Source organism: Sarcophilus harrisii, chromosome 4, assembly GCF_902635505.1.
Source record: "Sarcophilus harrisii chromosome 4, mSarHar1.11, whole genome shotgun sequence".
In the NCBI taxonomy this organism is placed as follows: domain Eukaryota; kingdom Metazoa; phylum Chordata; class Mammalia; order Dasyuromorphia; family Dasyuridae; genus Sarcophilus; species Sarcophilus harrisii.
The window spans coordinates 370,641,904-370,669,734 of NC_045429.1; the positions used below are offsets into that span (position 1 = coordinate 370,641,904).

Sequence of the window (27,831 nt, forward strand, 5' to 3'; positions counted from 1 at the left end):
CAATATATGTTAAACATGTGCAATTCCTCTACACATATTTCCACAAATATCATGCTGCACAAGAAAAATCAGATCAGAAAGGAAAAAAATAAGAAAGAAAACAAAATGCAAGCAAACAACAACAAAAAGAATGAAAATACTATGTTGTGAACCACATTCAGTTTCCACTATCCTCTCTCTGGATGCAGATGGCTTTCTTCATCACAAGACTATTGGAATTGGTCTGAATCACCTCATTGTTGGAGAGAACCATGTCTATTAGAATTGATCATCATATAATCTTGCTGTTCCTGTGTATATTGATCTCCTGGTTCTGCTCATTTCATTTAGCATTAGTTCATGTAAGTCTCTCCAGATCATTCTGATGTCATACTGCTGATCATTTCTTATAGAACAATAATATTCCATATCATTCATATACCATAAATTGTTCAGCCATTCTCCAACTAACAATCATCCCCTCAGTTTTCAGTTTTTTGCCACTACAAAAAAAAAGGGCTGCCACAAACATTTTTGCACATGTGGGTCCTTTTTCCTCCTTTATGATCTCTTTAGGATACAAGACCAATAGAAACACTGCTGGATCAAAGGGTATGCATAGTTTGATAGCCCTTTGGACATAGTTCCAAATTGCTCTCCAGAATGGTTAAATCAATTCACAACTCCACCAACAATGTTTAAGTGTCCCAGTTTTCCCACATCCCTTCTAACATTCGCCATTATCTTTTCCTGTCATTTTAGCCAATCTGAGAAGTATGTAACAGTACCTCAGAGTTATCTTAATTTGCATTTCTTTGATCAACAATGATTTAGAGCACCTTTTCATATGACTAGAAATGGTTTTAATTTCTTCATCTGAAAATTGCCTGTTTATATCCTTTGACCATTTATAAGATATAAATTTCAATAGGATAAGAGCAGTAGGAATTTATTCTCTATTCTTCTGAATTTGTCTTTGTGCTTATCAAATTTTATTATGAAGCAGTATGGCTTTGTAGAAAAGCTCAATTTGGAATTAGAAAGCTGTCTTCCACATAAATTATTTGTGTGATTATAAAAACAAACAAACAAAAAACAACTAACAAAGTTTTTGGGGAAATGGTTGGCTTCTAGGGAATTATATATAAACACATTTGTTAGAGCTATAAGATTTGGTTTCTAGGCTTCCATAGGCATTTACCACAATCAAAACCTAGCCATCTTCCCCCATATCTGACAAACTTCCATAACATATATATGTATATGTGGATTATTGACATTTAAAGGTATTGAGTAAAGACCAATATCCATTTGTTAAGCTTCTTTTGTGCCTCATGCTAAAACACGGGATAAGGTTCATGTAAGTCCATTCTTAGTGCATTTCTAAATAACTTACTAAGGCTCAGAGCTAAGACCAAAATTTAAAGCAAATATGATACAGGAGAAATAACACTGATTTGGAATAAGAAAAACCTAGATTAAATCTTGACTTTGTCTCCTCTCTATCTGTGTGAATTTGGGCAAGTCATTTCACTTCATCTGAATTCATTTTTATTATATATTAAGTCAGTAGATCATATTAGATAACTTGTGAAGTCCTTTATAATTCTAAATCCTTAATAATCCTCTGATTTTGCGGAATAGCCTTGAAGATAGCTCACCATGGAATCATGTAAAACTAAATGGAAGAACTAATGCATTGTTGATAGAACTGTGAATTTGTTCAGCCCATTCTCTAAAGCTATTTACAACTATGCCCCAAATCACTAAATTTTACATATCCTCTGACTCATGAGGGTTATATCACCCCCAAAAGAACCATATATGTACCAAAATATTTATACCAACTTTTTTGTGGTGGCAAAAAACCCTGGAAACTAAGGAGCCATCTGCCCATCAATTAAGAAATGATTAAACAAATCATGGCATTTGAATTAAGGGAAATATAACTTTATAAGAAATTATAAAAGGGATGGGTTCAGAAAATCTTGGGAAAACTTGTCTGCAGAATTAAGTTAGCAGTACAAGGACAACAATTTATATAATAATGACAACATTATAAAGATAAACAATTTTGAAAAACTTGAGAATGCTGATCAATTCCAGAACATCCAGAACTCCTGACCAAAGTGACAGACCCAGAATTCAAAATGAAACTTGTTTTAGATACAGCCAATTGAAGAATTGTTTTGCTTGTCTATGCATATTTATTATAAGGTTTTGCTTTTGTTTTTGCTTTGCTTTAAAGAAGGGAAAGGAAGGAGAGAAAATATATATATATATGTGCAGATTATATTTTTAAAACTGTTTTAAAATTAGTTTAGAAGTCTTTCCCTCTACAGTAACTTAATGCAGGTCTTTTATATAGATAACTTTTTTGCATGTAGCATCTCTCCCTTTTGAATGTAAACTATTTGAGGACGGGAATTGGTTTTTGCCTTTCTTTGTATTCCTTTGCATTAAGCACAGTACCTAGCACAAAGTATTTAATATTAAATATCTAATAAAATACTTGGTAACTGATGAAGTGATTGATTGATTGAAGGTGATGATGCTGCTGATGATGAATTGTCCTTGTAAATAATATCTATTTCCATCCTTGACTCACAGGATTGTGTTGCCTGCCAAATCCATTCTGCCTCTCCCAGAAAATTTATTTTTCTTAGGATGTTCAATCAGGCTTTTAAATAAGATTCTGCCTCCTCATTGGATCTGAAAGAATACTAGAATATATACTGCTTACTATCACTGATGACAGATATCCATTTCCTAACCCTGATTTCCTTTCTCAACTTCTAGATTATAGTTCTTGCTGTTTTGATTATTCAGATCCTAATTTCTATTTCTTTCTTATTACAGCCTCTAGCTGATTTATTTGTCTCTAAATACTCATTTTATGGCATTTTCCATTTCCTCATTCCTCTTAATTGCTTTTGAGCCAAGAAACTACAAATTCCATTTCATTCTTTTGCATATCAAAATATAGACATCTGCTGTATTTTATAGCAAGTACCTCTAGTCCTTAAAAAAATGAAAAGAAAGCATAAGCATAATTTATGTCTTTAATTTTATATCTTATGCTGATAAAAATAATATATGTACTGCCTACCTCAAGAGTTGTTTAGAGAACAAAATGCTTATATATTCTAAAGTACTATATTCATATGAATTATTATTGTGATTATACTGATGTTTCTAGGCCATAATTTTGTTTTTTTTATAAATGCAATTTAAGTTTGTCCCAAGGGAAAGCCTAATCTAAAATTTATTCTTCTAAATTCATTTTACTACTTTCTTTATATATCACTCAACTAATATCCATTTATAAGAATGTAAACCACAGAATTTCATTCAGAAGTTGGCATGGACCTCAGAGACCATTTAGTCCAGCCCATTCCCGATGAAGAATTTTGTAGCCTCTGTTGCCATCTCTGCACTTTAGTATTATCAGATTAAATGCTCGCTGTGGGGAGGGACTAAAGCACCTACAATGTGCTTTGTATATAATTAATCTATAAATATCTATTTATTGATCCACTAATCTAAAGATTTGTATTCCTTTAATTGTGTTTAGATATAACTATATGAGAGATTTAAGCTATAGGCACCACACACACACAAAAAAAAGTCGAGTCAGAGCACAAAACTCAGAGCAAAGAAAAAGGAGCAAAGACTTTTTCTTTCCAAAGCAAATAAACTTAGTCCTCCCTAGTCAAGGCTTGAAAATTATGCCCTGGATGCAAAAGACTTACTGCTGAAATCCTGATTTTAATATTTATTATCTGTGTCACCTGGAGAAGGCACATGGGCCTCTATTTCCTCAATAAATTAAAAAGCTGGATTAAGATGTCTTTCAAAGTTTTTTTCAGCTCTAGATCTATGACCTTACGGTTATTATCTGCAGGAGGCCTAGTTATCTTCGTTGCAAAACAAAATAGATACCTAAGTACTATGAAAAATTGTCTGACAGTAGTCTGTTTGACATGATTTTATTTCAAATTTTGGAACTGAAATGGATTAATTACATTGATTTATAGTTCTACTTTTATGCTTTATCCTTTCCTAGTTTAGTTGATAGGGCTTAATTTATCTCATAAAAGGTCTTGAGTGGCCCATGCCTTACTCTTAAACCTAAATCTCCTGAATTTTCTGTCATTTGAAATAGGTATATTTATAAAAATTAATTTGAGAAATATCCTTTTTGATATCCATTCCCAGCATACTGCATCATAGATGGCTGCACTTGTCTTTAATACAAATTGTTTTAATTATTTTCCTAATGTTGAACCATCCTTGCATCCTTGGTATAAATTCACCTTGGTCATAATGATAATAGTATTCCACTGAAATTATATGCCAAAATTTATTCAATTATTCCCCAGCTGATAGACTCTCCCCGAATTTCCAATTCTTTATTACCATAAAAAGAGCTGCTATAAATATTTTTTTTTTACATACCAGTCATTTTCCTTTTTTCTTTGATCTCTATAGGATACAGATCTAGTGGTGGTATTGCTGAGTTAAAGAGTATGCACAGTTTTATAGTCTTTGGGGAATTATTCTAGATTGTTTTCCAGAAAAATTGCACCAATTAACAATTTCAACAGTTCACTTATGTACCTTTTCCCCTACATTCTCTCTAGTATCTGTCATTTCTAATAGATGTGACATGGTACCTCAGAGGGGTTTTAATTTGCATTACTCTTTTAGTGATTTAGAGAATGTTTTCAAATGACTATAGTTAGCGTTGATTAGATAAAAGATGGATTTTTCTGAAGTGTCTGTTCATATTCTTTGACCATTTATCAGGTGGAAAATGGAGCTAATTTTCATATATCTGATTCATTTTCTTTTATCTTGGAGAAATGATGTCTTTTTCAAAGAAACTTGTTATAAAAATTTTTATATTACTTCATTATCTATAATACCGTTTAACAAAGTGTAATAATGTCCCTATTCTTTTTTAATTAGGTCAATTTTTGTTTTCATTTTGTTTAGATTATCTTTGCTACTTCTGCTTTTTTTTTTTACTTCACCTGAAGCATAACAGATTCTGCATCAGCCCCTAATTCCACATTTGTATATATATCTTTATGTTTCAAGTATTCTCTTATAAACAACATATTGTTGAATTCTGATTTCTAATCCATTTTGCTATCTTCTGGTTTATGGATGAATTTATCCCATTCATATTCACAGTTATGATTATTAACTGAATTTCCTTCTATTTTTTTCTGTTTATTCTCTTCTCTCTTTTTTTACCCTGTATCTTCTCAAAAGTTTGTTTTGTTTCAGAATTCTAAGGAGAGATATGGTTACTGCTCTCCTGATCTGTGCTCTGATCTTTACCAAGGAAAGGCAGCTGCTGTCCTGAAGAATCTAGAGCTAGCATTCTTTTGACCCTGGAATTGCAATCAAAAAACTGCATATGAGCAATAGAGTTACACACAGTACTTAGTCCTGCACTTAGTACCAGCAAAGGGTTCCCTGTAATTTCTTTCTTACCAGTTTTCCAATCCCCTATTCATCTCTGGCTTGAGTTTTGAATGTTGCTGCTATTGCCACAGCTGCCTCCACCATTGGTCCTACAATAGTGTGCATTGCAGGCTAGGCCCCAGTGTTTCAGACCTCTCCTGCTAATTTCCTAAGTTATCTTGATCTGGAAAAATGTTTTGCCTTGATCTTTTGTTGGTTTTGTCACTCCAGAATTCAATTTGAAGTAGTATTTTAAAGTTCTTTAAAGGGGACTGTTGGGAGAGGAATGACTGTTTCCACTCCAAAATCTTGGCTCACAAGATATTATCTTTTTCTAGTTCATTGATTATATTAAAACCTATGGTTCTAGCAAAACATCACTCTACCCCAAATAAGTGCAGTCATGATTTCACCGAAGTTGTCTCCCCAAACTAGATTGCGAGGCAGTTCAGTATGGAAAATGATAGGAGAAATGAGTTTGCATTTCAGGAGTGTTGTCACTGTGATTATGTAAAGAGTTGATAAAGCTAAGATGTGCATTGACCACATAAGATGTGTGCCTCCAAGGGGGTATTTAACATATAGATAGGTAGGTCAAGGAAAAGCATAGATAGACATAGATGTCTTTGGAATATTGCTTATCCCTTTCTAAATAAGGCTAATTTTTGTAGAGAAAAGCATGAGAAGGGGCTATGAATTTGGTTACTCAGTTCTCTTTTAAGAATGAATGGTATTAAACTAGAATTATATCCATCTACCTCTCTTGATATTGTTGGTCTAGGAATGTAAATTTTAGGTTCATAACACCACTTCTCTGGCCATATTTCTTAAATGGTTGGGGGGGGGGGAGGGATAGGGAAGAAAATTATTATTTATTAAATACCGAATATGTGCCAGTCTCTATTCTAAGGGCTTTACAAATATCTCATTTGATATCTGTCCCTAGTTAATATGGGTAATCAATAATGATGGTTGTATAGACTATATTCCCCTGATATACTGAGTATCACAAAAGTCTTGGTGCAATTTTAAAGCTTAAAGTTGCACTAAGACTTTGGGGACATCATTTATATACATATATCTAGATATGTGTCTGTGTGTATTCATACAAGTATATACATATACTCATATATATATACATATGTGTATATATGATTTCTATATTTATATGTAGGAATTATGTCTACATAGGAATAATGTCCCCAGAATTTCCTCTCCCCAAGAGACAGAAAGGGGGAAGATAATGGGTCAGAGCCCAGGTCTATGCAAAACTACATTTATCTAAGGAATATGGAGTAATAAAACCTCTCAATTGTTGTTCCTTATTTGGCTCCTGCAAAATACCCTTCTGATCTCATAATACCTTGCTAAAACATCTCATCTCCTTACCAGAATGAAAAGACATCCTGAGTCTTCCCTCTGTACATTGTTCTCTACACATACCCAGCTGACCAAAGCCTCAGATTTTCAAATATAAAGCTCTCTCAAACTTTCTAATTGCTGAACTCTCTCAAAATATGGTCTATCTACTTTTGTGACAATAAAGTCTTTTGTTGCTATAAAATAATTTAAAAATAAATATCTCATTTGATTTTTTTATTAATCTTGCAAAATAGGTTCTTTTTTATTCTCATTTTACAATAAAAGAAACTGAAACAAACAACAGTTAAGTGATTTGCCCAGAATCACACAACTAGTAATTGTCTGAGACTAGATTTGAATTAGTTCTTCCAGATTTTAGGCCAGCATTCCATCTATTTCATTTAGATATCTGCCTTTGACTCCTTCCCACCAAATGCAAAAGATTATCACAAATAATGAATAGCAAGGTATCAAGAAGAATTTAGAAAAGTTCTATAGATTATAATATACCAGAAAATACAACCAAGAGTAAGTGAGCTCTTTAAATGGAAGAGTTGAGATCTTACCAAAGGGGAAATTCTTCAAAGTCTCTAGGGAAATAAACTTAATATAAGAAATATATTGAGATGATGGTTTTTTTCTTATATATTTGCTAGAAAGTCTCTCTTTCTCCTCCCTTGAGTTGATCATACATAAAATCTATTACTATGAATGTCCTCTCTTAAAGGAGAAATAAAGAATGTCTCTTCTCTCCAAAATTCTCTTACCAATTCTATCTCTCACACACAGTGTCAAATAAGTATTCTCCCTATCAATTAGGGTAGCCTCCATGAAAAATATTACAGATTTGACTGGAAATCTAGGTTACATTCCTTCCTTGGGCTGTAATTTTGCAAACCTTTATAAAAATCAACCAGGATAAGCTTAAAATCTATCACTGGAGTGTCTACATACAAAAATCAGTACTTTAAAACAACAAGGTGATTTTCTGGAGTCCCCAGTAACCACTTATGGTTCTGCTGATACAAAAAAAAAAAATACCCATTAAGATTGCATACAATTGACATGACACTACACTGAACATCATTTGATAAGATACCTCAATGATAGCATGATTAAATACATACAGATCTAATACATACATCAATCAAAAATATATGCATATCTATGAGACATGACAACCATAATTTTACAAAGTAAATCATGAATAACTAACAAGGCAAAACAACACTATTAATGTTTATATAAAAATAATAGCTTAAGTATAAGCATCAGTGAATATATAAGGTAATTATCAGATATCACTAGGGTATACATACAAAACATAGTCAAATAATTATGAGCATCCTCCTATATGCATGCAATCATCATCATGTACCACAATGAACATATATAATGAGAAACAAAGAATACTTTACTTAGACTCTGATATTGTCTCCCACACATGTTGTTAACTATATCTTCTTGTTTACCTTAGCCTAGTGATTGGTCTGATATAATTAATAATAATAATAAGACAGCCAAGTAGTACAATGGATAGAGCACTGGGCTTGAAATCAGGAAGACTCATCTTCATGAGTTCAAATCTGACCTCGGGGCAAATTACTTTACCCTGTTTGCCTCAATTCCTCATCTATAAAATGACCTGGAAAAGGCAAACTACCCTAGTATCTTTGCAAAACAAAAACAAAACAAAACAAAAAAAAGGCCAAATGGGATCACAAAGAGTCAGATACAAATGAAAAAAAAAATAGCAATAAAAAATAGTATTATGTAATACTCAAAGGTATGCAAAGCACTTTAATATTTCTTAATTGATCCTCACAACAACCCTAGGAAGTAGTTGCCTTGATTACTGCCATATTTCAGATGAAGAAACTGAGGCAGGCAAAAGAATAAAAAAAATTGCCCAATATTAACATAGTTATGGAGTGTCTGAGATGGCATTTGGAATCCTGACTTTTGGTCTAACATTCTATCCACTTTATCATTTAAGTCACTCCAATTACATAATTTCCTTGACTATGGAACTCTCTCTGCTCCTATACCTGAACTTGTAGGTGAAATGGACTGACCATTGAGATAATTATATACTTGTTTTCTCCATTGAAGCTGGCAAAAAAAATCAGTTTATCATCTCCATGGATTGAATCTGTTTATCAGAAATCTCTCTAGAAGTTTTAGGGGGAAAGGAGAGTTAACTCTGTTCAGTGTCTGTAACCGATTCAGAAAGTATACAACACCTGAATTTTTGCTCCATATTTACTTAGGTGAGTGTCTATCATTTCTTCATACCTCCTCATTAGAAAATACAATCAATTTTCCTATGGACCAAAGGTAATTATAGTAAATAGTTTTTGCAGATCCCTCTCTATTATCTGGGGATAATTACTAGACAGACAAGTTTTTCAGTTTTTCAAAACTTTGTAAATTAGCTTTTCCTCAATCAGCCACCTTCTGAGTCCCTTGGAAGCAAAGGTTTCTCAAAAATACCATGGGGCCTATGGTGACAAAGGATGTTGACTAAAATCCAGTGATAAAGCAGTAGTCATATTGAAGCTTGCACCCTGTTCCCATTCCTGGCCCTAACATGAAGCAGGAAATATATGTTTGCGAAATGGGCTATATGAACAGGGATTTGATCATTCCATTTTTTGCACCATCTAAAGCACTAAAGTCTGGTACAAGTCAATGCAGGCTTTCTTCTCTTTTTGAGGAAACATTGGTATGTTGACCTTGGTCACAGCAGTGTTATATGACTTTTATGTCAGACTATTTGATCTGATGTTTGTTCTCCTTAGTGATTCCACTGAAAAGCTAGGTAATCTTATCTTTAGTCATCTTCTTAGCTGACTCAGTGGCCAGAAGGGATTCAATGATGCCATATGAAGAATGGTGATAATCTGTCAGGAGAGTGCTAGTCTCAAAAGAGAGAGAGAGAGAGAGAGAGAGAGAGAGAGAGAGAGAGAGAGAGAGAGAGAGAGAGAGAGAGAGAGAGAGAGAGAGAGAGAGAGAGAGAGAGAGAGAGAGAGAGAGAGAAAGAGAGAGAGAGAGAAAGAGAAATCTATGGGAAGGCAGCTCTCTGCTGAGAGAAGCAAAACAACCATATGTCATTCAAAGCAGAATAATCAAGAAATAAGCTATCTTCCCAAGCTTTATATCCAGGATATGACAGCCTCCAAGACTGACAAACAGTATTTACTTCTGGTGACTAATGTCTAGGAACAAATGCTACTTCTAGGAGAGCTGAGAAAGCCTCTCTAGGGATTACAGAGTCAAGGATACAAAATGGAAGCCCTTATATAAGCCAGTGATATTTTCTTTCCCACTAGAAAGTTATGTGAAAAAGTTTTCAGAAGAAAAAGGAAGATTTGGAATGATAATAATAAAAAAGGCAGCTAGGTAGATAGAACATTGGACTTGGAATCAGGAAGACTCCTCTTCTTGAGGTCAAATCTGGTCTCAGACACTTACTAGCTTTGTGATCCTGGGCAAGTCATTTAACTCTAGTTGCCTCTGTTTCTTCATTTGTAAAATGAGTTGGAGAAGGAAATAGCAAACTACTCCAGTATCTCTGCCAAGAGAATCCCAAATGGGTCACAAAGAATTGGCCATGACTGAAACAACTGAATAACAACAGTGAATAATAATAATTTATTTACATAGTACTTGAAATTTAACAAATTTCTTTCTTTCCAACTATTCTAGGTTGTAAGTGCAAAGTAATAAATGCAAGTAGAATCAAAAGATTATATCATAAATTTAGATCTAGAAAAGACCTCAGAAGTCATATGATCTAATCTTATCACTTGACAGATTAGAAAACTAGCAAATTATTTATTCTATACTGACCTAAAAAGTCATGCAGGAAATATGAATTAGAGACAGGATATGAACCCAGATTCTTAGCTCTTTTTAGTTTACTATATAGAAAAGGAAACTGAATAATTAACTCTCTTCCTAGGAATCATACAACTAAGAAGGTTCTAGAATGAGAACTCAAACTTTGATCTTCTGTCTCTGAACCTTAGTAGTATTCTCGCAATGCCATGCTAGAAGAAAACTGCTGGTCCTCTGGACTTAAAAAAAAAATAAATTGAAATCTTTTGTTTTTCCATCATCTTTTACCAATTATGAATATTTACCTTCATATTTACCAATTCATTTGCCAATTTCATTTACCAATATATCCTTCATAAACTCAGACATATACATCAAAAGAGTCATCTCTTATAATAAAGAATAAAAAATAAAAATAAGGTGGGGAGCCAAAATGGTAAAGGTAAATGATACATCATATGTTCTCTGCTAATGTATGCTATGTCCCACTTCCATAGTCCCTAGATCAGCAGAGAAAAAAGAGAGGAGCATTCTCATGGTTTTTTTTTCCTTTTGGGGCCAAACTATAATTTAAAGTTTTATTGTTTTCATTGGTGTTCTTTTCCATTTATATGATTGTAGTCATTTTACAGATATATGTTTTATGTATATGTGTGCATTTGTTCATATATATATGTATATACATATAGGTAGCTTTTTTGGATCTTCCCATTTCACTGTACATAAGTTCATATGTCTCCCCATACTCCTATATTCTTCATATCTGACATTTCTTTACAACTTATTAATATTCCATTATATTCAGGTAACACAATTTCTTTAGCATTCTTTAGCACCAATTAATGAACATCAACTTTGTCTCCAATTCTTTTCTACTATTAAAAAAGTGCTGCTCTAAAGATTTTGGTATATATTGTACTTTTCTTTTCTTTCTTTGAACTAGAGAAATATGGCTAGTAACAGTATTGGGAGTCAAAGGATAGGAATCCGAATTTGAAAATGATTTTTAGTTTCACCAGAAGTATGCCTGCCTTTCTTCCACTCTTTAAATATTGACACTCCCATCTTTTGTCATCTTTGTCAATCTACAGAGTGTGAGATAAAACTACAGAGTTGTCTTCATTTACATTTCTTTTATCACTAGAGATTTGGAACAATTTTTCCTATGATTGTTATTGTCATTCAGTTGCATTCAATTCTCCATGATAACATTTGGGGTTTTCTTGACAAAGATACTGAAATGGTTTGCCATTTTATTTCTCCAGCTCATTTTACAGATGAGGAAACTTAAGAAGGTTAAGTGACTTGCTTAGGTCACATAGTTAATAAGTATATGAGTCCAGATTTGAACTTGGGTCTTTCCTTATTCCAGACCCAGCACCTTATCCACTGTGCCACCTAGCAGTTATTAAGCAAACACTACTTAAAGAAAAAAAGAAAGAAAAGATTGTATCTTAAAATAAGATTTCAAAACCGGGTCTGTGGATACATCTGGACCACAGGTAAAGTGCATCAAACCAGTGTGTAAACTCTGAAGTACCACTTCATACCTCTCAGATTGGCTAAGATGACCACAAAAAATAGTGATAACTACTAGAAAGGATATGGGAAAACTGGGACATTTGTACATTGTTGGTAAATTTGTGAACTGAACCAACAATTCTGGAGAGCAACTTGAAACTATGCTCAAAGGCTATCAAACTGTGCATACCCTTTGATCCAGCAGTGTCTCTATTGGGTCTGTATCCCAAAAAGATCATAAAAAAGGGAAAAGGACCCACATGTCCAAAATATTTGTAACAGCCCCTTTTTTTAATGGCAAGGAAATGGATGTAGATGTCCATCAGTTAGGCAATGGCTGAATAAGTTATGGTATGTGAATATCATTGTTCTTTATGAAATGACAAGCAGGCTTATTTTAGAAAAGCCTGGAAAAGCTTATATGAACTAATTCTAAGTGAAATGAGTAGAATTAAGAGAACATTGTACATAGCAACAACAAGATTATATGATAATCAACTGTGATGGACTTGACTTTTCAACAATGGGATGATTCAAGGCAATTCCAATTGATTTGTAATGAAAAGAGCCATCCACATCCAGAGAGAGAACTATGGAAATATACCTGAATTGGATGAGTTTAAGTTCTCACTCTGTCACTTATTAACTTCCACAATTCATTTAGTCTCTCAAAATTATTTATTGTTGTTTGTTTGTTTGTTTTCTTGTTTGTTTTTTCTTTCTCGTGTTTTCTTTTTTCCCTTTTGATCTGGTTTTTTCTTACATAGCATGAATATGGAAAAATGTTTAGAAAATTGCACATATTTAATCTGTATTGCTTACTATCTAGGGGAAGGAGAAGGAAGAAGGGAGGGAGAAAAATTTGGAACACAAGGTTTTGCAAAGATAAATGTTGAGAACTATCTTTGCATGTATTTGGAGAAATGAAAAGCTATTATTTGAAACAACAATATGTAAGTATCCAGTCATATCAGAAATGATCACTAAGTCAGATATCTCAGCATATAACAGGTATAACACAGGAAGAAAAGCAGTGTAGGAACCCAATAATTCATAAGATGTAAAATCCAAGAAAGAAGGCAATCAAAATATATAAAGTCTTTTATGGCCATATACAAATGAACTTGATATTAAGCTAAATTGACTATATAGTTCTTAATGCAAGGAAGTTAATTAGACCTCATGAGTATCACTGAGATAGGCTGGAACATGAGACTGATGGACTTCATGGAGAAGATGGTTCTTGAGGTATATCTTAAAAGAAGTAAAAGCAGAGGGGTAAGAAAGGATTGCATTGCAGGCATGTGGCATGAAACAGAAAATGGAACATTATGAATGAGGAACCAAGAGAAGCCCAGTTTGGCTAGATGGAAAAACAAAGCAAAGTATAATGCACATCGAGGCTGGAAAATGAAGTTAGGGGCAAGTTATGAAAGATTGTAAAAGCAATAGGAAGCCACTGGAATTTACTGAATTGGAGAGTGTCATGATCACTGTCAAGATCTACCCTTAAGGAAAATCACTTTGGCAGAAGTATGAAAGATTGATTACATTAGATTGTGTTGTGATGGAATACTGTTGTGCTATAAGAAATGATGAGTGGGTTGATTTTAGGAAAAACGGAAAGCCTTATATAAAATAATGAGGAGTAAAATAAGCAGAACCAAGTGAATCTTGTGCACAGTAACAGCAATATTGTTCTAACAACTTTGAACAGCTAAGTTATTTTGAGTATTATATATATTCAAACTACAAAGGACCTATGAAGGAAAATACTATTCATGTCCAGAGAAAAAAACTGATAAATCAATATAAACCCACACACATTATTGTCTAATAGTGACCTTTCTTTAGGGTAGGGTAAGGAGGGAGGGAGAAAAAAAAAGTATACAGTAGAGAACAAAAAAAACTTGAAAGAAACACAGAAAAGCAGCATAGTTTTGAAAATGATTTCTAGTATTTATTACACAGTTTTTCCAAAAAAAAATAAACAGTGTCAAATGGAAATGCATGGTTCTATATTGAATTCCTTTTTTTTCTATATCCATGGAAATGTTCCCCTTTTGTGTGTCTTATTATTTAAGTTTAAAAAATGAGTAAATTATACATTTTTAAAAGATTGTGAACTCCTTGAGGTAAGGGACTGTCTTCTTCCTCTTTTTGTATGCCCAATGCTTTGTATAGTGCCTGGCACATTGTTGTTTAGTTGTTTAGCCATTTCAGTTGTGCCCAATTCTTTGTAATCCCATTTGGGGTTTTCATAGCAAAGATATTGGATTAGTTTTCCATGTCCTTCTCCAGGTCATTTTATAGATGAGAAAACTAAGGCAAATAGGGTTAAGTGACTTTCCCAGGCTCACACAATAGCAAATATTAAATACCAGATTTGAACTCAGGACAACTAGTCTTCTGGTTTCAGGCCCAACACTCTTATCTACTTCACCACCTATCTGCCCTTCCTGGCACATAGTAGGTCCAAATAAATGCTTATTGCTTGATTTGAAGATGAACTAGAATAGGAAAGAAGGAACAAATGAAATAAACATTTATTAAACAACTTCTCTGTATCAGGCACTGTACACATATTTTCTCATTTAACCTTCACAACAACTTTGGGGGATAGGTGCTATTTTATTCCCATTTTGTACTTGAGGAAAATGAGCCAAATACGTTAAATGACTTGTCCATGGTGACATAGCTAAAAAGTATCTGAAGCCAAATTTGAACTCAGAACTTCCCGACCCCAAACCCATAATTCTATCCTATGTTCCAAAATTAGGGAAAGATTTGATGAAAAGAGACCAGTTAGGAAGTCATTGCAAATAATTTGAGCACAGTATAGTTGAAATATCCCTGAACTAAATGATTCTGTCATTTACTAGCTTCCCCAAGTCATTTAGCCTCTCAAAGTTATTTTTTCCATCTGCAAAATGAGGATGACACCTATGCTGCTATATCTCACAAAGTCATTGTGAGCATCAAATGAGTTAACAGTGGTAAAAGTGCTTTTTGTTCAGTGATGAAGGACCTTGAACATGTCAGTGATCAGACGGAATCTAAGAATTTGGAATCTGCCTGTAAATATTGATTAAAGTATATCACACGAGGTGTAGCTTAACAAAACCTTAGACTCTTCCTCATTTTAGTTTAATGCATTTTGTGTTTCTGTTCTCAGTTACCCATAGTTTAGTAACGCAGGGAGGCAGATGGCATTTTAGACTGACAGCAGCTACAAAGATTTGTTTGACACCAACTGAGTTCGCAAAGGCTCTGGTTTTAACTCATGTTTCCATTGTCCACTTTACCACATTCTTACATAATATCTTGAGCCACACTCAATTCCTAAGTATGTTTGTTCTGCTCTAAGAATGGTTCTTCCTGTGCCCTCTTCATTTATCTGTTCTTCTGCAATATAGCAATCAAATTCAATGTCCTGAAAAGCACTTTAGCTACTATCTTTTGCTGTTCCTCAGTCAATCAGCAACATATAGCTAAACTTCTGACCATTTGTGAGCCTGTACCATTATCCTGGTAAATGAACATTCTAACATACTCCTGTGTTCCTTCCTCTTCCCATCAAAAAACCCCAAAATCTAAAAAATTAAAAACCCATAATTCTAATTTCCCCAAAGGCAAATCAAAATAGCTATTTTCTCCTTGGCCATGCCTTTCCCTGCTATATTTTTATTATAGCTAATATCATCATGCTCTGTTGCAAAAGTCCTCCTCCTAGCCATGGAAGTTTGCTTTCTAACATCATGAGTTTTCATTTTCCCAAACTGAAATAATTCTTCTCTATAAAATGGAACTCTAACACCAACTTATATCACTCTCTTCTTCCATTCTGTTTTCATAACATTTATTTCTAAACCTTGCTCACTCTTCACAAACATTTGTTATGATGGTGATGAAGGTATGGAAAGACATCCTCTGAGATATCTGTCTTCTTACTGATGATCCATGGACATGGGAGCAGCCACATTACAACAAAACTTATATGTAAATTTCACCAAATATAATAGAATTCCATGAGACACACCCTCACAGAGTCACAAGGCAAATTTCTATAAGATAGACACTCCAGAGAAATATGGTTTCAAACAGGAATCAGATGCAAAAATCCCTTATGAGAAGAAAAGCATTTTGCTAACTACTTTAAGCAGTTAGCACTAGCATTTCTGGCCACCTCTCTCATTATAAGCAAAATAAAATAATTGATTACATACTGAACTTGTATCTGACATCTCTATCAGCCTCAGACACTTATTTGCTGTATGACCTTGGGCATATTATTTGAGCTCTATGTGCTTCAGTTTCTTCTTCTGTAAAATGTGAATAATAATATTATCTTCATCATAAGGTTATAAGATTCAAGTAAGAAATTAATAATAATAATTAATAATAGCATTTACATAGCTCTTTAAAGTTTGCAAAGATTTAAATGTTATCTCATTTGGTTTTCACAACAACCCTGAAAGATAGATTTATCATTACCATTTCACAGATAAGGAAACTGAGGCAGTTAGAGGTTAAGTGACTTGAAACTCAGGTTTTCCTAACTTCAGATTCAGTGTTCTATTTACTATAGCCTATCAAAAATATATATGTAATGTATAATATAATATGTAAATACATTGTAAAATGTATATGTAAATCAGTTTGTAAACTTTGAGGCACAATGTTAATATTTCTTATTACCATTGCTGTTATTTTTTATGATGATGTTGTTATGGCTTGGGCAATCTGTTCAGATAATCCCAGTATTTAAAGTAATATATTGAAAGGTGCACTGGATGGAAAGAAAATCCAGCTTTGGGTTTTAATTCTGTCTCTTACTAGCTATATGACCTTAATCAAGTCACTCTCAGTTTCTTCATGGGTAAATGAGGAGTTGAGCTAAATGATCCCTAAGGATACCCCTCAGCCACAACATTATATGATTCACTTCTATTTAAACTATATATTCAAGACTTTCCATGAATAGAAAAAAAAAAATAAACATTGACTCAAGCATGTTAATGTGACAGTAATTTGCCAAGGACTGACATAGTAGGTCAACCAGCTTAAAGAAGAAGGCATCATCTATGGAAAAGAAAATGGTAAGAGTGGGGGTAGAGGAGTGTTGGTTTCCAATGCAAGCATGTAATAACTTTCTGCCTCTCTCCCATTGTTTTAGAGAATGCTGTCGATTTTTTGGAGATAATGGCTTGACAGTGAAGGTGTTTTTTACCAAGGCAGCTCCTTTTGGCGTTCTTTGGACACTCACAAACTACCTATACTTACATGCAATAAAGAAAATAAATACTACAGATGTTTCCGTGTTATTCTGCTGCAACAAAGCCTTTGTGTTCTTGCTCTCGTGGATCGTTCTCAGAGACAGGTTCATGGGAGTGAGGGTAAGTTCATTATTCTCTCTTTCCTTCCCTCATTTGATAGCATCAGACAAAAGTCTACCCACTGTCTTGCTTAGCTCCCATGGCTGGACCACAAGTGGGGCTACTAACCATTTTTTTCTCTTATGAAGAAAGGGCAAAGAATTCAAATGCCTGTTGCACCTTGAAAATCTCCTCACTTGCAAAACATATAAACAAGCATTTCATTTGAAGCATCTCAACCATTGAATTGTGACTGTATCCAGCACTGTACCAGTGCCAGGAGAGGGAACAGTCACCCACCATCATTGCTTATTTACCTGCTTCACAAGCAACTGGCTGGCCTAGTGTGTAGCAAGATCAATAACTTGCTTCTCTGTGCCTTGCAAGACTATTGATCAACATTTGCCTATTCATTTTTTATTAGGAATCACTGGACTCTGGCTCCCTGAAAAACAATCCTTTTTTCAACGAAATTGAGGCCTTGTTAGCTCATATTCCATGTTGTTCCAACCTGAGTTGTATTTACAGGTCCTTAGGGGAGTCAGACATTCCTACAAAGATGGTCACCTTAATGGAAGTCTGATTCTGATGTTCCACTTTCTCTCTCCACCTCATCAAACCCAGTTAAGTGATATAAAGTCCCAAAAATTATTATATATTTCTAAAAGCCAGGGCTCTAAAAATTATTTACAAACCAGTTTATTGAAAAAACAATTTTCTAATAAATAGTTATGAGAAATATAACTAGTGTATAATTAAGTATCAGCATATATGAATAGACATCCTTTTTCCACTGAAAAAAGACCAAGGATTTTCATGGAATACAAGTTTGATGTGAGTTAACAATGTGTTATAATAGCCAAAACAACACAAACATAATGCAAGCTGAGAGTGCATTGATAGATATATTGTACCCCAACTGTTCTGTATTAGTTAGATGATATCGGGAATGTTTTGTTCAATCAGGAGCAACACTAGCAAGCTGGAACACATCCAAAGCTGATTGTGGCAGTGAGGAGACTTGAGGGAAAATGTCATATCCACATTGACTGAAGTAATTATGAATGTAGAATCTGGAAAAGAGAAAGACTTGGGGAAAAGAAGAAAGACATGAGAGCTTTCTTCATACATTTGAAGAATTGAGATGCAGAATGGTGATTAAATATTATGCTTATCCCCAAGAGTTAGAACTAGGATAGAATTCTTAAAGTTTTTTGTATCTTAGACATTTTATTTCAGTGTAGTAAAGCCTGCAAACTCTTCATTAAAATAGTCATAGTAATAATAAACATTTAGATAGCATTTTAAAGTTTACAAAGTACTGTATATATTTCATTTGATCCTCACAATAATGCTAGGAGGGAGATGTTTTTATTATTCCCATTTTACAATTGAGAAAACTTTGCCCAAGATTGAGAGAAATTATACAAAACCACAAAAAGTCACATAGATTCTAGTAAATATCTGAAGCAGAACTTGAACTTAGTTATGTTGACTAAGTCCAATGCTCTTACCTACTTTAGCTGACATCTAGATCCTTAAATTTTTAAATACATAAAATAAAACACATTGATTGCAAAGGAAACAGTTACATTGAAATAAAATTATCAAAATATTTTTTAAAATTCACAGATCCAGATTAAGAACCCCTAAACTAAGTTCAATGGACAAAAATGATAGAGAAATAAATCTATTAACAATTAGAGCCATCCAAAAATAGAACCAATAACCTCATAAGGTAGTGAGTTTCCTGAGACATTATGTCTTCAAGCAGAGGCTAGGTAACCAACTATCAGAGAGGACATAGAAGGGAATCCTGAATGAGATCAGGAATTGAACTGAGTAATCTCAGAGATCTTTTCCAAACTTAAACCAAGATTTTAACCTTGAAAAGCTTTTAAACTTTCCCTCAATTGGAGAAGATAGTACCATAGACATTCTGGTGGAAGGGAAAATTAGTTAGACTTCTACATTCTCTAGTAATCTGGCTGGAAAGATCACTGCCTCACGCCATGCAAAAACAAAAAGACATAAATAGACATAGATTATATATATATATACACACACACACACATATATATATATATATATATACAAATATCTATATATCTCTATATATACATTGAATTAAGTTCCATTTTCTAGAAATCTAACTTCGCTACACTATTTAGTACCTAGCAGCTGCTGACTGAACTTTCAAGCTTGTCATTTAAGTATTTTCCACTAAATCCATTCTGCAAAATTATTGCAGAACTCCCATTTACCCAGTTGGCATTCTAGGGAGTTAAGAGATTACTAATGGGTACTGAGTGACCTTGAAGTAACTCCCCAAGCAAATAACCTTAGGAAGGGCCAACTGCAAACCTTGTGCTGTTCTTCTCTCCTAGTACACTAAGCAAGTTACATCATCCTAATCAGTGATTCACACCCACCTGGTTATGCTAACCGCAGTGGGGACATGAGTCAACCACTGGGTTTTATTTTTAGCCTTCAGTGGGATATGGGGGGAGGATTTGTTTTTAATCCAGAGTATGTGGAGAGACTTGGTGTTAATTTGGGAATTTAAATTTACCTCCAGTGCCTCTAAACAGAAAAGCTTGTTAAAAACATGTTAATATGCAAGATATACCAGAAAGAGATGCGTACGCTTAAAAGTATGTAATCTATCTAGCTGTATAACTTGACATTGAAGTCTCATAAGCTGTGATTGTTGTCAGGCTTGTCTTAAATGTCTTCTGAAACACTCCACTGATCATTCCATCACCATTTAAGTGCTGACCTCAGGAGCCCAAAGCAATCCATAATGCTTCTGAATCTGAGTGTCTTCTTTTGCAGTCTTAGTACAAGAAATAAGAGGGTTTTTTTTTTCATTTTCAAAGGAAGAGACCAAGTTTATGGAAGATCCTGGAGTTATAGATTGAGGGCTAGATGGTTTCTTAAAGGCTATAGATTCCTATCCCATGAATTTTAGAAGTAAGGAAACTGAGGCATAAAAAATTAAGTGGTCTCATAGCTAGTTTGTGTCTGAGGAAGGTCTTCCTAACTCCAAGTCTCTTTCCATATTACCCCATATAATAAAGGTCCCACTAAAATTCAAAGTCAGCTAGACTCCAAGTACAAGGTATAATATATATATATGGATCTTTGAAGTAATTTATCCAATATTATACTAGTTCTTACTGTACTTACTACACTAGTTTTGGCTGAGCCAGAATTCCTAGTCTCCTAATGCCACATCCAGTAGTCCTCCCAAGATACTACAGTGCCTATTTTCTTATTATAAAGAAAACAAAAGCTGCTTCTATATATAAAAATGAGAGGGTGATCTTCTAGAATTGTTAGGAGTAGAAGGATAGTAGGAGGGGAGAAAAGGAGAAAACACACACACATATACACATATATACAATTGTCTGGCTCAACATAGTATTTTCTCTTCTTTTTCTTTTTTCTATTGCTCACAATCAAATGGGAGAGATATTGGGGGTAGATTATCAATAACATGCTTGCTCCTGCATTATTAAAACAATTATAAAGCTCCATCCCCATACTAAAAGTCAGGGCATCTTAAGAATTTTTTATTCCAGAAAGGAGAAAATCATTAGATAGAGAGCTGCAAGGGACCCTTGAGATTACTTTATCCAACTCCTTGATTTTGTATAAGAGGAATCTGAGATGCAGAAAGACTGAGTTTTCCAAGGTCACTCAAATATTAAATAACAGAGCTAAAATGTTTAACCCAGGTCTTCTGACTCCAAATCCATTGTGCTTTCCATAATACTTCCTCCCAAGCCACAAAAAGCAGCAAATTTATCTTAAAATATTTGAGAAGTCCCAGTTACTTATGGCATTGGAGTAAGACAGGTTGCAAGGGTATCTTTCTAGAACAATCCAAGTCACAAAAACAAACAAACAAAACAAAAAAACCTGAATCCCTCTCTTCCTTTTAGCATTTGAATCTTCAGTTTTGTTGTCATTTTGGCTTCCAGCTCTCTGTATGTGTTAATTTGGACCTTTTAGGTTCATTGAGGGCTCCTTTTGCCTAGAAGAAATTGATGAGTCAGATAGTTGCTAATGTTGTAAATTTAAAGCGAAATATGGACAGTATCATGATATACTGGTAAGACAGGAATCAAGACCTGGGTTCCATTCCCAGTCTTGTCACTTACTTGACTTCAAATAATTTATCTAAGTTCTCTGGACTTAATTTTCTTCAGCTACAAAATGAGGAATTAAATTAAATCATAATAGTACCTATCATATAAATATGTGGCCTTCACATATTTATATATTGTTCCGTTTATTCCTTAATTCAGTTCAGTGTACTTCTTTTGAAAACCTACCATATTCCAGGCCCTTTGCTAGGCACTGTAGCTATAATGACAAAAAAAAGAAATAGCCCTTCCCTTCAACAAGCTTAGATTCACAAGGATCTTTCAAGATAGGCAGCACAGGTATTAGGCCATCTAGATGGCATAGGAAATAGAATACTGGGCTTAGAATCAAGAAGATTCATTTTAATGAGTTCAAATCTAGTCTCAGACATTACTAGCTGGGCAAATCACTTAACCTTGTCTGCCTCAGTTTCCTCATCTATAAATTAAGGTAGAGAAGGAAATGGCAAATCACTCCAGTATCTCTGCCAAGAAAAACCCCAAAATTGAATCACAAAGTCACTGAAACTTCTTAACAATCAAAGCATCAGTACTATTATCCTCAATTTATAGAGGAGGAAAATGGGGTTCCAAGAAATGAAGTAGTTGGTTCAAGATCACAAAGACAGTTAATGGCAGAGCAAGAAATTGTACTCAGGACTTCTTATGCCACATCCAGTCCCCTTTCCATTACAATACAACACCTGGCTCTAAAAAGTTAATTCTATAAAAAAAAATTTTTCCTCAGGGAAAAAACTAAAATTCAGAGATAAGGTAGAATTTTAAAAGACAAATTGATCTCATCCTCATTCAAAATAGCTTGCTACTGGTAAATGATAATAAAAATAAAAACATATGGCTTGAAAGAGAAATCTAAATATTTTGAAAATTCAGATCAGAATCAAAAACCATCCAATTGGTTTAGCAGCAGAGGACTTAGATTTATATGGCAACTCTCACTCACAAAATATGTGTATTTGCACTTGGACAGGTAACCTAACTAGTCTAGGACTTGGTTAGGTCATCCATACAATGCGGAGATTCCATTTGATGACCACCTCTAAGTTTCCTTCCAGCTCCAACATCACTGATCCTATGATTTATGAATGGTGAGGAGTTTCAGAGCCTTAACCAAAAAATTATTTAATAAATTTAGTTGTCAAAGATTTTACAAAATAATGTCAATGCACATTCTGTTATTGGCTCAATAGTCTTATGAGGAAGGCAGTACAAGTATTTGTTGTTATTTGGTCATGTCAAATATTGAAAGTTTAAAGAACTTTAAAATTGAGCAGTATTATGATAAAGCCCATTTGGGATTTTTTGGCAAAGATATTAGAGTGATTTGCCATTTCCTTCTCAAGATCATTTTATAGATGAGGAAACTGAAGCAAACAGAATTAAGTGTATTACCCACAGTCACACAGCTAGTTAGTGTCTAAAGCCAAATTTCAACTCAGAAAGATGTCTTCCTGACTTCAGGCTTGGTAATTTATCCACTGCACTACCTACCTATCTCTAGAACAAATATATTTATCCCCATTTTATAAGTGAAAAAACTGACCCTCAATGGCATTAAGCAATCTGCTACAATCCCTAAGTGGCAGAGTTAGTTCATCCTAAATTTTCAGATTACAAGTTCAAAACTCTTTTAGCAAGACTTTGAACAATTAAATTTTGTGACAGACTACTTCCTTCTAAGGCTCAAACCTCTTTAAGAGTTTCCTTACATAGATTACATTTCTTACATGATTAGAATTGTAGAGAGCTAGTGTTGGGAGCTTGAAGGTTTTGCCGAATCAAACAGCAGGTCACTGCTATTAAGTGAGATAACAGGAAAAGATTACTACCTTCTCCTGACTGCTGACTGGCCTCACTCCTTGGTCTTTCCTCCTGTTGCAAGCTAATTCTTTCATAGCCAGAGTACAGATGACAGCTCTCATCTCTCTTGATCTAGGTGCCATTGTTACATGGAAGCGTGGAGCTGGCAAGCTAAATCACCACATCTCCCGAAAACCTTGCTTTGGAATAGTTCAGTGATGTACAATGAGGGTAATGGAGTTGGGGTGGTGGGGAAAGGAGGGAAGGGGAGGAGGCAAGGTTAAAAGTTAGATGGCTGTGCTTACAAATGTCCTGCCCACATTGGTTAAAAAATGCTAAAGTGGGGGGGTGAGGGAGGAGACTTACTTAAAAAAAAAAAAGATACCCTAATAAAAGAAAAAAAAAAAAAACAGAAGAGAATTGAGGTTTCCATTGAGCTAGGTTACATTATCTCCCAAAGTTTCCATTTCATTTAATGAGTTGAATTATTTAATTTATGTGTAAACACTACATTGTTGCCTGGAGAGCCACAATGTTCCAAATAGGCTAACTTGAACTACAGACAGGAGGCGATGGAATACTCAGCAAATGGCTTATGTCCCAATCAATTGCCTCTTTGGCCCATGGTTGATGGTCTTTTGCAACTGATGGGAAAACCTGAAGTGTTCAATAAGTGAATTACCATCTCTCTCCTGGGGGAATGTCTTGCCAGCCTGTACCCAAAGGGCCTGAGTTAAAAGGGTATTATAAAGTTGTTTTATGGAGCTGCTTTTCCTTGGCCGGCAAAAAGAACAGCAGCCTCCAGAGCAATCCATCTAACACCTTTCACTAGAACTCATCTCACTACCCTGAACACACATAGACTTTTAAAATTTTAATATTTAATTGATTTTTTTAAAAATATGGGGAAAGACAGCTACTGGAAATCAGCCTGGAAAGTCTTTGCTTAAAATCTATACTTCAAGAATTTGCTATTTTACCAATGTGTGCGTACTCACAACACTTTTAGATTGCAGCCCCTCTTTCTGAGGTTCAGGAGATCTTCTCTCTGAATTGCCACAGCTAAAAATATTCATCACTTTGTTTTGATCAGTCTGGTGATGAGCCTTCCAAACTTATATAGAGTGATTCTGAGAGATCAGACAGTAAATTACTGGGGTCCAAACTTGCAGCCTTTCTAGCTTGGGAAGAACTGAAGGAATCTCAAGAACCTAAATCTACTTCTGTTTCATGATGAAGTACTAGAGAAGGGCATTGGTTCTGGCAAAGTTAATTTAGGCTCAGTTGACTTCATAGTCCTCAATAGTCTTTAAATGAAACTCTCACACAATGGAATTGTCTCATTTATTCTAACTTCTGACACATGTTTGAAAAGGTCTAGAAAAATATTTGACATAAACCAAACTACCTAAAATAAGACATTTAAAATTTTCTTTCATTATCAGTAGTGGTATTTTTCAATATAGCCTTTCTGATGATTTTCCACCACTGATTCCTAACCTAATAATGAAGCCTAAGCAGTATCTTATATTCTCTAAAGAAGGAACCACCAAATAGCCAAGACATCCTCTGCTCCACTCTGTTCACTAACCATTTGCAAAATGCAGTGCCTATTAAGCATACATGCTATTTTCTTGTCTTGCTGACATATTGTCTCTGTTTCTCTCTGTGTGGATAGATAGATAGATAAATAGAAAGATAGATAATAGATTTAGATAGATTAAATAGATTATAAGTATATAGAAAATAAATGAATAGACAGAAAATAATTAGCCATTGAATCTGCAATATATGTTAAGTATTATCCCTAACTAAAGTAAGTAGTCCTAATCTAGGAATGACAATTAGAATATCTTAATTAGAATAACCATTAATTGGGAACCATTTGTAGGCTTAAGGTAGGTTCTATCCTTTCATGGAAACTATGATTATGTTAAAATATCGAGTGACTGATTTCCTTTTGGACAAGAATGAGTAATTCACAAATTCTGACAAAGATTAATGACGTTCACTAGTCCTCTAAAGTAGATCAGTCTACACAAATGATTATGGTTGACAATAGAAGTGTAACAAGAGACTAAATCATTTAGTTCTGATTCTTTTCACAATTTTATTAGCTAAAAAAAGTCTATAAAAGGAGCAAACTATTAGGAAATCCAAACACACACACAAAAAAAGATCTCATACCTATTAAGTGCATTTTGGGTACCATACTGACTAAATTAGATCTGCATAGTTCTGCATATACATACCCACAGATTATTCTCTGTAATTTGGTTTTTTTATCATTAAAAGTTTTGGCTACCTTCGGTCAGGTTGGGAAATGTTCTTATCAACTGGTTGACCTTCTTGGGTTTTAGCAAGATGACTTTCTTCTCCAAAATATCACTCATTCTGGGATGCCTATAAAATCATATAATATCAGAAGGGAAAAGCAGAAAGCATTTCATCCAGATCCATAGCCTTGGATGCACCACTGCTTAGTTTGCAACAACAAAGCAACCCTATGATTTGTGCCCCAGGGTCCTATAAAATGGAAACCATACATATGTCTCATTCTTCTTTATCTCGTCCCTGAAATATGAAGAAGATAAATGAGGTCCCCCTAAGGTCTGCTGAATCCTTTGGGAGAAAGATGTAGATAATTGCAAAATGCTATAATTATTAGGCAGATTTTATCATGACAAAATTATCATGGTCTGTAAATTTACTGTCAATAACACATACCTCCTGCTCCATTCTCAAAAGCCACACTATTAAAGATGGATCTTTGTTTTTTTCTTGGATAGTAAACACTCACTGAAACCTGGTTTTTGGTTTCATAATCAATGAAGTGGACTTTCTGGGTATTTCCTCCACATAGTAAGTCTAGAATTGAAGTTCAAATTTCTCCTTTACTATTTAAAGAATAATAACAACTACCACAGCAACAATAATATTTTTCATTTGTTTATTGTTTTAATTTTTCAAATTCTTTAATATCTATCATTTGATCATCCATCTTGTGTAGGATCCTACACCCTGTGAAGCAAATAATATAAATATTGTTACCCTCCTTTTACAGATGAAGAAATTGAGGCCCAGAGATATTAAGTGTTCTGAGCAAGATTATGTCTAGTAATTGGTAGGATAAGGACTAGAACTCAGAACTCTTGACTCTCAATTTTGGTGCCCTTTCCACTACAATATATACATTCATTACTACCGTTGTCAGTCCTGAATTGACCCATGTGATTCCACAGTGCCTCTCTGACCACAAGTTTACTTTCTCCTGTCCAGATTGTGGCCGCCATTCTTGCAATTGCTGGGATCGTGATGATGACTTATGCAGATGGATTCCATAACCACTCTGTGATAGGAATAGCATTGGTGGTGGGGTCAGCTTCAATGTCTGCTCTTTATAAGGTAAATACATGTAGAGCATAGTCTCTTGGATTTATCCCAGCTGTCCTTGACAAGAATAGTTGTGGCCTAGGGAATAAAGATAAGGCCTTAGTTTTACCTCAAATTTTACCCTTCCTGGTTCTTATTAATGGAAGGGACCTTGCATGGCATCTATTCCTCTTGAAAGTAGACCACAAAGGAATATGACTTTGCTTTTGATAGTCCTAGAGATGAGCATGAAAGTTGCTTGTAAATTCCACACAAAGATATGCTCTCATTGTGGACAACACCAGGGTACACATAGTCATTGTTTGCTTTTCCTCTCATTTTTTTTTCAAATGAATCATTTTATGTGTAGCAAAGGACAAAAATGTTTGGGACCCAGAAATAGCTGAATAGCTTGCCCAATGGTTTGTCAAAGAATTGAAAGAAGACACAGAGACTAAAGGGATTCAGTTTATGATCACACTGAACTCAGTATATGATTACACTGGATTTCTCCACCCTAATTCTAGTAAAAATGAGTGGTGTAATATCATTTAAACTCTTCCTTACATGATGTTTGTTACCATTGGTATTCAACACATTTTATAAATCTTATTCCCAGTTTTACTCATACTTGTGGCAAAGGCTTATTGACCACAGGTTACAGTGAGGGTCAGGGTAGAAGGGGGAAATTGGCTTCAGAATTAAGACTTATTGATCCTTGGTAGATTAAAATTGTTCCTTCTTCAAAGGAAGAAAGAAAACTGAATTTAAATATCAGGTCTGCAATAGTTTGCCTTATCAGTTCTAATGATAATTTAATTTTTTGATTTCAATAATTATTTATTAACTATATGTTTTATATACAAAGGAATAAATTAAGTACTAAAGATAAAAAGACAAATAATTTGTATTGCCCCTGCTTTAAAGGAAGACCA

At 34.3% G+C, this 27,831-nt stretch overlaps 1 protein-coding gene across 3 annotated transcripts in view; it reads left to right on the forward strand.

Annotated features, from left to right (window-relative positions):
* The window catches only part of LOC100922822 (putative thiamine transporter SLC35F3), a 138,507-nt gene that overhangs the window by 93,119 nt on the left and 17,557 nt on the right, over positions 1 to 27,831 (forward strand). For all 3 annotated transcript variants that reach the window (XM_031966920.1, XM_012547963.2, XM_023502063.2), the window contains exons 3-4: positions 17,354 to 17,573; positions 26,804 to 26,929. In XM_031966920.1, the coding sequence (XP_031822780.1) occupies positions 17,354 to 17,573; positions 26,804 to 26,929 (346 nt within the window). The remainder of the gene's footprint in view (positions 1 to 17,353; positions 17,574 to 26,803; positions 26,930 to 27,831) is intronic.